This window comes from Bos mutus, chromosome 22, assembly GCF_027580195.1.
Source record: "Bos mutus isolate GX-2022 chromosome 22, NWIPB_WYAK_1.1, whole genome shotgun sequence".
NCBI lineage: Eukaryota > Metazoa > Chordata > Mammalia > Artiodactyla > Bovidae > Bos > Bos mutus.
Genome location: NC_091638.1, coordinates 32930313 through 32944364, shown reverse-complemented (window position 1 = coordinate 32944364; position 14052 = coordinate 32930313). Strand labels below are relative to the sequence as shown.

The 14052-nt window shown below is 42.6% G+C and overlaps 1 protein-coding gene across 1 annotated transcript in view; it reads right to left on the bottom strand.

Moving 5' to 3' along the window:
- The window catches only part of TAFA4 (TAFA chemokine like family member 4), a 125319-nt gene extending 111739 nt beyond the window's left edge, over nt 1-13580 (bottom strand). Inside the window, exons 1-2 of the mRNA XM_070358949.1 lie at nt 13443-13580; nt 8231-8346 (exon numbers count right to left, since the gene is read on the bottom strand). Of these exons, the coding sequence (XP_070215050.1) occupies nt 8231-8346; nt 13443-13456 (130 nt within the window). The 5' untranslated portion in view covers nt 13457-13580. The remainder of the gene's footprint in view (nt 1-8230; nt 8347-13442) is intronic.
- Between the last annotated feature and the right edge of the window lie 472 nt (nt 13581-14052).

The window sequence follows — 14052 nt, the reverse complement described above, 5'->3', positions numbered from 1 at the left end:
TTAACCTAAATTTAGAAGCAGTCATTCAAGAAAAAAATAAAGACCTAAAACTAAAAACTTAAAAAGAAGTTAAGTGAACAAAAAGGAGATAAAACACTGTGCCCTAGGATTGACCCATGAAAATACAAATAACTCATAACTCTAATCTTTCAGAAAGTAATGCTAAGACTCAGTTCATTCCCCTGCACTAAGCAGATTACACTGGCCTCTGGCTGCGTGTAGCTACTGAGTGCTTAGAATGTGGCTTGGGCCACAGGTTGAAATAATCATATTTGGATGTATTAGGTTAAATAAAATATATTACTGCTTCACGTGTTTCTTTTTACTTTTTAAATGTGGTTATATAGAACATTTAAAATTACATACGTGGCTCTCCTATTTCTGCTAGACAACATCTGCATCAGGCTACAATACTGCTTCTTGCTGTTAGCTCTTCTAAGCCCTGCCTGCCCCCTCGTGTCAGAACTCTGACAATGCAGACTAATTATTTTTCAAAACTATCTGTATTATCTTGGAAAGAAATATCTTACAGTAAATGAGGGCTAAAGTAGTCATTCCAATCAAAATCATCAGCAAGGTTCCTATAAGATTTCAGCTGTTATAGGGGACAGAAACAAGAGCCCAAATTTAGATGTAGTTACTTTTCGAACAATTTAACCAAAGCTGAAAGCAATACAAGGCACCCAAGTCCAACATTCATATTCTGCAATCATCCTGTATCACAGAGAAACCAGAAAATCTAAACTTCCATAAATGTAAACATGACAGAACCTCTATAAAATGGAATGCCCTCATAAGGAGAAGGCAGTTTTCAATAAAGATGACCAACATTTATTGAACATTCAAAACACAAACACAATTCTTAGCACTTTCCAGACGGGAACTGACTCCTCTTTACAACTCCTTAAGGATGACTTTTACTGTTTATTATCTCCACTTTCCAGAAGAGACTGAGTCCCAAAGAGATTTTGTAACCAGCTCAAATACGAAAGGAGAGCAGGAGCTAACCTGAACCCCTGCTACTTGCTGTGCAGTAAGAAGAAACCCCTTGCCTCTGGCCTAGGATCTCTTGTCTTCCACCAGCATCCAGGAAACCGACAGGCTGCCCTGTGACCTCGCAAGGAAGGTTAAGCCTCAGACCCGTCACAATTCTTGACACAGCTCCCCATCAGTGAGGTGCCTCCCTCTACGGAAGACCTGACTGAAGCCTAGAAAGTAAAAGGACTCTCAGCACGCCCTGGGGTTGCTCTGTCCCCAGCATGGTGAAATCCTGCTTGTTAGAAATTCCTTTCCTCTTTCCTTAAGGTTGAGTGAAACACCAGTCTTCATAAAGACATTCTCTTCATTACAGTCAGCTCTTTAGAACAATGAAAAACAAGCATTTTCTCTTGTACATGATAAAGCTTCAAACATTATGTCACTGATTATATCTCCCACCCATACGGAGCCCCCAATTATTCCTTGAAAGTTTCCAGACTCCTGCTCATTCTAAATGCCTCTAAACATGAAGACAGCTACCATTTACTGAGTGTTTACTATGTACTAATCCTTTCACCTACTTTTTTATTGAGTAGGTCCAATAATCCCGTAAGGTAGGCAAGTACATCATTCTATTTTTACAGATAATGAAGCAAGTTCAGAGAGGTTAAGTGACTTGGACAAGGTCACACAGCTGAGAAGTGGCAGAACCAGGATTATGCTTTCCTGAAGATCTGCTTGTGCTCTGCTGCCTCATTCTCAGTTGTGCTCGTTTCTCGGGGCCTTAACACCTGGGCACAATGTATTAAACAGGAGACTTTACACCAAAACGGAGTATATTAAACAGCAGCTAGGCACCATGGCATCTGCAGGAATTAAATGTGACCAAAGTCATTCATATTTAAAGCTGTCTGGAGAAATGGGACTATTAAAATGAACCTGTAAACCAGCAGCACCCAAGTTTCCAACTCTCTCAGCTATATGGGAAAAGCAGCTATGATTCTGTCTTCAAAGGGGAAATTTAAAGTGTCTAAATATTCATTCTTAGGCTTGTTCGTAAAGGACAGGGAAGCCTAGCATGCTACAGTCGATGGGGTCGCAAAGAGACAGACACGACTGAGTGACTGAACAACAACAAAATATACCCGGGGATAAATCTCCAGGATGTAGGATGTTTTGTGTCCCAAACTCATCACGTGAACCTTGAATGAAACTGTCACAAACATCCCTAAATGGTTAATTTCAAATGACTCTGAAGTCTGTGAAATCGTCAGCATCTTTCCACAGCATTACACGTGCTGCCCTCTTGTGGGGAAATGATGCTACGTACAGTGGCGGGGAAAGGTCGGGGGACAGGGAACGAAAGGACAAACTGCTCCTTGAAGAAATAAGAGAGTTAACTCTGGCTTCCTTTTAAAAGAATGTAACCTACCAACTGGCCCCAGGCACCTCTTCTGTGGTTCGGGGCTACAGACGCCCACACGGTCTCCTTTGTTGTTGTTCAGTTAAGTCGTGTCTGCCTCTTCGCCACCCCAAGGTCTCCTACTCAATCACTGTGTCAGGTGGAATTTTAAAAAACAACAAAGGTGGCCGTTTGTGTTTTCTAATTCCTTAAAGATACTATCTCTGTACTCTAGTGGAAGATGATCAATGCCTTAAAGAAAGTTTCCCACTCCCTGTTCTGCGAAAACTGGGTGCATTTTTGTTTTCTAACACTTGAACTAAAGTGAACTTCAGCCCACACCTAACACCTGATCTGATCAGCCCAAATCAGGGATGGGGTCCCACCTTTTTCCCCTCTGGCTCTGTCTTAGACGGATGAGTGAAGATGGGATTGGAAAATATCTCCTTGTTTATTTTACAAGTGGTTCTAATCTGAGCCATTAAAAGCATCCAGTAAGCTTCCAACTAGGGTTTCCTAGGGCCACAGTTTCTTTAATTGGCCAGCACAAACCACAAAGCTCTTGGGACGGTGTCAGGAGTCCTTTTGGACACAGTACACTGTCTTCTACAGTTAACTCTCTACAGCTTGCTCCCACTCTCAGGCTGTTTCAGATACACTCAAAGACCTGACCAGAATTTCTCAAGTCTGACCCTTGACTTTGTCATCAGGTGAGCACAATTCTGGGAAGAAAATCCACGTGGCCACTGTGAGGTCATTAGAGACATTTACAACACCTGCCTCCCTTCGCCATTTCCCTCCTCATCTCTCTCTCTCATACACATAAACACACACAGCCAACTAGAACACACAGCCTCGCGAGAACCATGGGCAAAGAAAAGGCAGAAAGAAACAAGGAAATGATAGTCCAGGTACTTGGTGTCCTCAATTTATAAAGAACTCTCACAAATCGACAAGTAAACAATACAGCCAAGACAAAAACAGATAACGGATAGGATAGCCCAAGGAAAACAAGTAATCCCGCAGCACAGAGTCTGTAGTCAAAGAGCTGCAAGTCAAAACAATCTGACAGTAGTTTTCATTACCATTTTCACACATCAGTAAGACCTGATAGTACCCAGAGCTGATGAGGGTGTGAGGGAAAGGGAGTTATACTACTACTGCTGCTGTAAGTTTAAGTTCAGAAGTTTTGGAGCGTGCTTGGCACTACTAAAATCTTTCTTTCTCTTTGGCTGCGCTGCACAGTATGTTGGATCTTAGTTCCCAGACTAGGGATAGACCCCGTGTCCCCTACAGAGGAAGCTCAGACTCAATTGCTGGACCACCAGGAAACTCCCTGCACTATTGAAATCTTAATACGGTTGTCAGAGGATGCAGGACACTCACCAAAAACCATCATCTCCTCTCGGACCTGGATCCCCAGCTAGGGTATGTTTCCCAGCAGCCCCTGCAGCAAGGTGTGGCCGTGGGCACTCAGCTGTAGCCAATAGCAAGAGAAGACAGGTCAAGGGATACTGCCAGCTTCTAACCCAGTTCATCATCACCTCCGAGGTGTACCCTCCCCACCCATTCCCCTTCTAGCTGGCTGGAATGAAGATGGCTCCAGGACAGCCTTCGAGGACACAGGCTGAGAACAGTATAGCTTCCATGCCCTGTGGTTCCAAAAAGGCCACAGGAGAGGACAGCCAGTTGACATGTTACCTACACAGCACTCATGAGCAAGAAATACAGCTTCTTTTGTTTAAACCATTATGTATATTTCTTTGGTCTATGTGTAACAGGAATTAACCCACTCTCACTAATACATTTGCTGTATGTGTGCTCAGAAGTTTAGTTGTGTCCAACTCTTTGCAACCCCATGGAATGTATCCTGACAGGCTCCTCTGTCTGTGGGATTCTCCAGGTAAGAATACTAGAGTGGGTTGCCATGCCTTCCTCCAAGGGATCTTCCTGACCCAGCGATCAAACCTGCGTCTTCTGCATCTCCTGCACTGGCAGGTGGATTCTTTTACCAACAACGCCACCTGGGAAGCCCCACTAATACATCTACGTACACTTTAATTCAACAATTCCACTACTAGAGATTCATCTGCAGTCAGGACATGTATTTGGAAAATACGACAGACAACAAGGTAAATGTCCACAAAAACTGGGAGTGATCAAATAAATGAGAGCACATCTGTACAACAGAGTGGGATATAAATCTGCATGCACTCAAACGAAGCCCCCTTAAACTCTATTGTTAAATAGGAAAAAAATCAAGGTACAAAACAAAGTATAGAGTGAGATATCTGTGCATACACACGTACTAGTATACACATTCCTTTTTCTGGAAGGATAGGTGCGTACATACATAAATCTGTAAAATAATATAGAAAATATAGATGACTATATAAAACACTATCTAGAAAGATACATGAAATTGTCAACTTGAGTGGGCCAGGGGACACCTAGATATCTGCCAAAACATGACCCCTGAATATGTCTGTGAAGGTGTTCCTGGAAGAGGTTAGCATTTGAACTGGGGCGCTGAGTGAAGCTGATGGCCCATTGTGGTGGGCCTCATCCAAGTGCTTGAGGAAAAGAAGAAAAAAGCAGAAGGTGGAATTTGTTCTTTCCCTGACTGCTGAGCTGGGACACTGACTATCTCCTGCCCTCTGTGCTCCTGGACCACAGGCCTTTGGAAGGCTGCAATGTACACCATGCATATGCAGGGTTTCCCTGGTGATTCAGTGCTAAAAGAATCTGGCTGCCAAACAGGAGATGTGGGTTTGATCCCTGAGTGGGGAAGATCCCCTGGAGAATGAAATGGCAACCCACTCCAGAATTCCTGCCTGGGAAATCCCATGGGCAGAGGAGCCTGGCAGGCTACAGTCCATGCGGTCACAAAAGAGTCAGACACAACTGAGCAACTAAACAACACTATGTGTGTGTATATATATCTTATTGGTTCTGTTTATCTGGAGAACCCTAATAATCAACAAAAAGTTAACAGGATATCTTTTCACACCTGCCTGTTACTGTCTGGAATTTTAGCACCAGCAGAAAATTACATAACTGATTCCATGGTGACAAATAGGCAAAACCAGCCTATTAATAAATATTCATTTAGCACCCATTATATTCCAGGCATCAAGGACACAGCTTAAGAAACCCATGAGGGAATAAGACTTCACAGTAGGGTTCAGGAGCCTTCAACTGCAGTTAAACAAAGGGTATGGGCAGATCACAGGGACTTTGCCAGTGTGCTTCCAGACCACCTCAATAAAGTGAATATCGTGATAACTCAAGACACGTTGAGTTTTTCGGTTCTGCATATAAAAGTTACGTTACTGTAGTCTAGTAAGTGTTAACCATCATCTGAGCCTTCATCAAGTCATAATCTTTTTGCAATGGTCACATCAAAGATCACAGGTCAGACAGACCATAACAAATAAATAATGGAAAAGCTTGAAATAGGGTAAGGATTACCAAACTAGGACACAGACCCACAAAGAGAGCAAATGCAGTTGGGAAGAAACGGAGCCGATAGACCTACTGGATGAAGGGTTGCCACAAACATTTGATTTGTTCAAAAAAAAAAAAAGGCAGTAAAGTGCAAGCCAGAAGCCAAGAGCAAAAAAACAAAGCACGCCTGTACTTCTGCAAAGATGGTTCTTCATATACAGCCTGCGGCCCCAGGGAGAGAACAGAGCTCCCCGTGGGCAGGAGCCATCCTGACTGCTTTGACGGCTACTGAGATGAGGGGTGAGACGTACATATGGAATCTAGAAAGACGGCACCGATGAACCTAATTGCAGGGCAGCCAAGGCGACACAGACATGGAGACTTGTGGCACGGTGGGGGGAGGAGAAGGTGCATGAATTGAGAGTGTAGCATGGAAAGATACACTACCATATGTAAAGTAGATAGCCAGTGGTCATTTGTTGTATGACACAAGAAGCTCAACTCGATGCTTTGTGACAAGCTAGAGGGGTGGGATGGAGTGGAAGGTAGGAGGGAGGTTCAAGAAGGAAGGGACGTATGTGTACCTATGGCTGATTCGTGTTGATGTGTGGTAGAAACCAATACAACACTGCAAAGCAATTATCCTCCAATTAAAAATAAATTAATTAATTTAAAAAGATGAGGGATGATAGGTACTTAAATTCCAAAAACAAAATTAGGAAGAATCCCCCGAAAGTCAAAAAGAAACCAAAAACCAAGAATCCAAATAAAATCACTGAAAGAAATCCATGATGAAAATTTCATTTCTTGAGCAAAACTTTCAAAGGCTTTGCTCAGACTTCTTACCGTCCCTGTTACAGATGAGTCTTGGCTTATAGGGAAGATACTGCATCTCGTGTGTTCACAATTCTAATCTTAATTTAGATTTAATTCAGATTTTTTTTTTCTTTTTGCTCACGTATAACACATTTTATTATCGAACTGCACCTTCACTTTCACACAGACACCCTATGGTCTCACCTTTTCCAAATTTAAAAGGTTATGGTATGGAATGAGGATTGCCAACAAAGATGAAGAATTGAAGGGTTAGTCATGGCCCCTGTTTCCCTCAGGTTTAATCACTATTGATCACAATCTCAAACCCAGTTTTGAGAAGTCTGGAATGTGCTGGTGCTAACCTGCCCCACTGAAATGTTCTGCTTCTGAACTACACTGACTCTCTACCTGCAACCCAAGAAAAGAGATGTGTATTAAACAGGTTAGACTGATGACTTCAAATACCCTATTCCTGAGAGTGAGCTCACCCAAAGATACACAGCACAATAACCAACTAGCCCTGGGCACTTTCACAGCAGTCAAATGGTATCGATTTTACACTGATTTATTAAAATTGCAATCATTATTTTTCTTGTCTTCTCGAAACTGTCGCTTAAGGAAAACTGAATTCTGAGAGAGTTTCAAAACTTCAGCTTAAAGTTAAGTCTTAGTCCTAAATTATCAGAATAACTAACGAGAAACCTTGACCTGCTGTATATCTGAGAATAAGGCTATGTGACCAGCACACTTTCTTAGACACAGACTTTACAATTCTGACACATACACGGTTTAGGGTTCAAGCTTCACTCTTTCACTAAAAACTCAGAGCATACCTGGCACTGCCACACCTCTGATTACTGAAGCATAGACAGTAAATTAATTGTTTAGTAACGAGTTTGCTGACAAATATCAATTATTCAGGAAAACACAATTCACTGGGGAGTTTTCAAATCTGTATCACTTTAAATGTAGATGTAAAAGGGAAAGGTGAAGACAAATACACAATACACACAGAGATACTTAACTGATTATTTTGATCTATCTTTAGAAATAAGCGAAGGACAGACATGGGTCTCACTAGAAAGTATCAGAGTGCTTCTCTAAGACTTCAAACACGTTCTATTTTAGGTCCTGGGGCAAAAGCTACCACGACATTTTTTTTCCCTTTCTTTTTTCTTTTTAAATCATTCACCATCTTTTCCTAGAAGAACCCTATTATGTGCAAACTGCCTTCAGTGTTCATTCAAGTTTATCAATAAAGATGTTCTGCCTTCAAAGGAAGCTGGAATATATAGCACAAAATACTGCTGGGTTTCCAGGATTCTTTGAGAAAAATCACTTCCAAAGAATGGACGTGTACCCAGGAAAAGGAAAACCTGGAGAAATCTTAAAAAGATATCTAGAACAAATCTCTTTAAGCATCAAACCATCAAACTGCTTCACCCTGTTGTATTTCATGCTTCCTCTGGTTATTTACACACCAGTCAAGGCTCCTGTCAATTACCTGTGCCTAAAATGTGGGCTTTGACGTTTGAAAGAGTTTTATTAGTTGATCTCAGTGGCGCATGACGAGTTTAAAGGGCTTACCTGTGTGTCCCCGGAGGTGCTGGCTGGAGGCAGACATGAGCTTACAGCACACCATCAACACATAGGCCAGAAAGAGCCAGTGAGACAGCAAGACGGATCTGGCACAGGCTCTCATCCTGGAGAGAAAGCAGGATGCAGGTCAGCGATGGATGGGTGGTGAGAGACTCTGAGCAAACACCGTCCTTAGAAAGTGGGGAGAGCAGAGGAAGATGCTGGGTGATGCACCTTTACCCCTACCTCACCAAAGAGACCAGAGGCCAAGCGAACCTTACATGCACTGTGCATTCACTCAGTTTCCAATACACACCTTTTATAATTAAAAGTTTCTCAAGTTAGCTACATGCCTCAGTGAGAAGTCTATTTATGAACCCCTAGAGCATAGCCTGAGTGGCCCTGATAGAACATGGGGGTTATATACTATTTTATAGCACAAAATTTAAAAAGCAACATACTTTAAGCAGGATTCAAATAAAAGATATGTGGTTTCTGCATGTGAAAGAAACCACAGAAATTCACACACCAGGCCTGAGAACTTTCCCCTGGTTTCTCTGACTGCATATTAATGCCCTTTGGCCTAGAATACTGGCTGAATAGTGGATTAATCCAATCTCAGAGTCTGATGAGAACATGGGCAACTAGAGATAAATATATAAACAACGTCATACAGATATCAATAGATACATGGATAAAGATGAAATATTATTCAGCAATGAGAATGAAGGAAATCTTGCCATAAACAAAATTTCATATGGACCTTGAGGGCATTGCTGCTAAGTGAAATAAGTCAGATCAACACAAATACTACATAATCTCACTTTTATGTAGAACCTAAAAAAGACAAATTCTGAGAAACAGATTACATAGCACAGTGGTCAGCAAGGGTTGAGGGTGAGGGAAATTTAGTCAACGGTCAAATCTCCCAGTGACGTGATTAACAAGTTTGGGGATCTAATGTTCAGCATGGTGATTACAGCTCATCTAATAACACTGTCCCATATACTTGAACGTTCTAAGAGGGTAGATCTTAAATGTTCTCATCACAAGAAAGAAACAGTAACTGCGACAGTAAGAAGGTGGTAGCTGATACTATGGTGGGAATCATTTTGCAGCTGATAAACATATTGGATCAATACAATGCACACCTCAAACATACACAGTGTTATGAATCAATTACATCTCAATAAAAACTGGGAAAATATACCTCACTTCATATGAATGGACAGTATCCAAACAGCTGCTCAAAGACAATTCAGTTTACAAATGCGGCTGTGTGGTCTATTCTAAAACACTTCCCTTTCCAAAAAAAAAAAGTAAATAAAAAGAAAATAGCTAATATGCATTCTACTTTCTTCCCTAACTTTCTGCGCCTGGTAGGCTGCAGTCCATGGGGTCGCGAAGAGTCAGACACGACTGAACGACTTCCCTTTCACTTTTCTCTTTCATGCACTGGAGAAGGAAATGGCAACCCACTCCAGTGTTCTTGCCTGGAGAATCCCAGGGATGGGGGAGCCTGGTGGGCTGTCTATGGGGTCGCACAGAGTCGGACACGACTGAAGCGACTTAGCAGCAGCAGCAGCACTAGATTAACTTTAGTTTGCTCTTTTTTTAATTAACTTTTTCAAATGGAAGTCCAAGCTCTGGGCATTTGAAACTCCAGTAACACTGGGTTCTGCCTGGCTTCAGGGATAATAGATCCACCACAGAGGATCAAAGGAACTCCCTTTTCATATACAAGATGTATAAACACCCATGGGCAGATGATAAAGACATGGCCCGTGGATTCCTGTTTGAGTAACACTACAGGCAAAGCTTCTGAGGAAATCCTGAAGAAAGGGCCTAACAAGCCCATGACTGCCAACCCCATGGGGTCTCAACCAGAACCCTGACTCTGTGCTCAAGAGGAAGTGCAGCCTTGGGGACCCGGTGGCCACACCACACTCCCAGGAGCAGGCACTGGCCTCTCACAAAGTAGTCACACAGATCTTGTTGAAAGATCTTGTACTGCCACTGGTTTGAGATTCAGTATGACTCTGAAACAACCACAGTAATACAAGATTCTAAGATTATCTTTGAAGACCATGGTGGCAAAAGGGACTTGAGACAAGTCCCTTTTGATGTCAAGCTTCAAAGCTTGACATCATTTTGCCCTTGGCCTTGGAAATTCCAAGCACTTGAAACTGACAGGAACACTAGGTGCCTCTGCTTTGAAAGACCTGCGTGCACCTTAATTTTGCAAAGCATGTCCTCCGTCTCCCCACCTCAGCCTCCATGCACAGTGGGCAGAAACCCTGGAATCAGCTCAAAAGGTGGCAAAGAATATGTGTGAGTCTATGTGAGCTTGAGGTGCTAGTATGTAATTACATTTTCACTTCAGAAAATTGATTATTAATTTATTACTCAACAGGGAAAGCATGGAGGTTCAGAATTCTATATATGCTGAGTTTTTGAATGAGGTCCTCTGTCCCCCCTCCCATATTTTAAAATTCCAGTTGTTAACTCCAGTATCCATTATTAATCTAACTGTTACAAAGGCTTATCCCTCTTACCCAGGGGTTAAATTTCAAATATCTCCCAATAAAAGTGTAGGCTGGCTGGGCCCAAGGCACTGGAGAGTAGTAAGGAAGGTAGAGTCCTGTCTAGAGGCAGCTGCTCCAAGGGAACGCCAGGAATGACTTTTCAAGAGAAGCTGCTTTCTGATACACCGTCTGCACACTTCGAGTCAGCAAGGGGTTCCACTTGTTTTGTTTTAAAAACAGAGTGCAGATCAAACAAAACACATTTGCAAACTGGATCGGGTACCCTAACTTCTGGTTTGTAGCAATCAGTGGCCCAAAAAAGGAAAATTTTAAGGGATCAGATGAATGGAGTACTAGCTTTCTACTGCCATGTAATAAACACTGCCAAATTGAACAGTTTAAAACAATAGGTCTCCAAAGGCCTCTTCACTCTTCTATCCTCCACTTTTTCCTGCTTCATGGGTTGGCTCCTCTGCCTCTAACCACAGTGTTCCACCTGATTTAGAGTCTCCAAATTCAGATGAAGTCTATCAGATGAGCTATAATCTGTCCCACCTAATTTACCAATGAAGTTCGGTTTCCATGTGTTTATCAGTCACCGCAAGTCCTAAACCTGTCTGGATGGAGTTAACAAAACTGGGAGACTATGTCTGAGATGATCTGAGTCCCAAATGCTGGGTACCCTAGGAAGTCAACTCTAAGATAGAAATTAATAATCAGCGGATGACTTAAGGAGTGCTCTAGGGAGTATCACCTGTGAAAGGGGAGGGACAAGAAGAAGGAAAGACAGAAAAGAGGAAAAGGCCTCAGATAACCCTCTGGAAAGTTCCAAAGCTCAGATCAAACCAGTCAATCCTAAAGGAAATCAACCTTGAATATTCAATGGAAGGACTGATGCTGAAGCTCCAGAATACTCTGGTCACCTGATGCGAAGAACTGACTCACTGGAAAAGACCTTGATGCTGGGTGAGACTGAAGGCAGGAGGAGAAGGGGAAGACAGAGGATGAGATGGTTTGATGGCATCACGGACTTAATGAGCATAAGTTTGAGCAAATTCCGGGAAATGGTGAAGGACAGGGAAGCCTGGCGTGCTGCAGTCCATGAGGTTGCAAAGAGTCAGACACGAGTGACTGAACAAACTACACAGCTGAGATGCCCCTTCTCCATGGTCCCAAACTGTGGTGAGAGGTCAGGCCTTTACACCTGAACATCAGGGAAAATCATCTCAGGCAAGGAGGCTCTTTGGATTGCGGACAATTCAAAGACGCTGTAGGCCATCTTCTACAATTCTTCCAATAGTTGAGGGCATGAATCCTTCATTCCTGAAGGGGATGCTGGGTAGGGCAGCACGCTCATTAAAATGTGATGGGAAGAGACTTCAAATATAAACCCTAGCCCAGCCTGGGCCTGCTCTGCCCTCAGCACCATTCTTTTCACTTCTACTGGGTGACACCTCTGTACTGCATTCCCCAGGCTCCTGAATGATCTGGCTCCTACCTGGCTTTCACCAATAGGAGACATTGGTTAGAGCCTGCAGAGTGGAAGGGAAAGGCCATGGTATTTTTCCCCACCTTCTCTGTCTTGGCAGGGTCAACGGAGTGGCCATTTCTCCTCCATGGTGTCAGTTTCCCCCAGAAGGGCCCAGTATGGCTCCAGCTCCCACGGAAGGCCCTTCCCCACCAAGGCCACTGGCCAGCAGGACTGCCTTCCTCTGTCCCACCAGCCTCAGGATGGCAGGAGCTATTGCTCATCTGATGGCAGGAGCTATTGCCTGCTGTTGCTCATCTATGGGCTGCCTTTGTGTCTTCTGCTTGACCTCTCTGACTCTCCCATCACACATGTAATCAGTTTCCTGAATTCAATTTCCTGTCCTTCTGCTCCTGGATGGCTTCTGTTCTCCTGGTTGGATTCCAACAACAAACCCCAAATCAAAAGTCTCATGAGCCCCTATTCCAAATCTTGGGAGATCATCCCTGATCTGACTTCTTCATGGAAAATTCTATGTATCAGGGTCTGGGGTGAGTTTGAGAACAAGTATTGCCTAGAACAAGTATCTACTTTAACAACAGCTATGATTCCCTGGAGAAATGCCTATGGCTAGGCAGGCAGCTATTTAGCAATGATTCTTCATTTCATTCCATAATCCAGAGCCCAAGTAAAAAGATATCTCACTTACTACACTTACTGTGGTGCCTCAGACAGTAAAGAATCTGCCTGCAATGCAGGAGACCCAGGTTTGATCCCTGGGTTGGGAAGATTCCCTTGAGAAGGGTATGGCAACCCATTCCAGCATTTCTTGGCTGGAGAATTCCACAGACAGAGGAGCCTGGTGGGCTACAGTCCATGGGGTCACAAAGAATAGGACACAAATGAGTGACTAACACTTTCACTTTTCACTTTCATACCTACTGTGATACTTCAATTTCTCCTACATTGAACATTTTTGTCCAAATGTAAAACAAAATTAGTTTATCTTAACCATATCACCTTTGGCCCTGTTGAACAGCCAAAGTACTGCTTTATCAACTGAAATAATTTCAAAGATCAGAGCTAATTTTTTAAAAATTCTCCATATTTCCAAAAATTCAACATAAAGCTTTTATAAAGGGTCATCAATTCTAAGATATTCCATCTGCCTAAATTCTTTATGCTTCATAAAGATACCATCTCTAGGTATGTGCTAAAATCATTTTACCTTGGAGACTTCATAAAATTTGGTTCCAGTCAAACACAGTTATTCCAGGATGGATTTCAGAGTGACTCCAAGTTCCCATTGGTAGCAAGGACCAACCATTTCAACAGTTCCAAAAAATTATCTTAACTTCATAGACCTATTTAAAATACAAAAAAGACAGGAAGCCATTAGCATTTTAATGTTGAGATGATACAGGTTTTCAGAAGCAAATTTTTTTTTTTTTTACAACAACCGTGTTTTCAGGCAAGTGGTAGACAGTCAAACACATCCACATGTGTAAAGGGTCCTAACAGATGGGGATGGAGGGAGGGCAGGAAATACAGAATTCTGCACTTATTAATTAGCCACACAGTAGTTAACAGAATACAATCTTAAAGCAGAAGTTTCCTCTGCAGCAAAGGCATGACCAGGTTGACAGAGGGTACCAAACCACTCATGATGCAAAATTCCACTCTCTCATCAACCATGGGATGAAAATGAAATTGGAGATACTCCAATCCCAAGAGTTCCACAACCTGCCCAAGTTCACAGAGCAGTGGAAAAGCCAGCATGCAGACCTAAGTTTCAATGTTCTGTGATGATGATAAACTATTTGCAAAACACACCACTG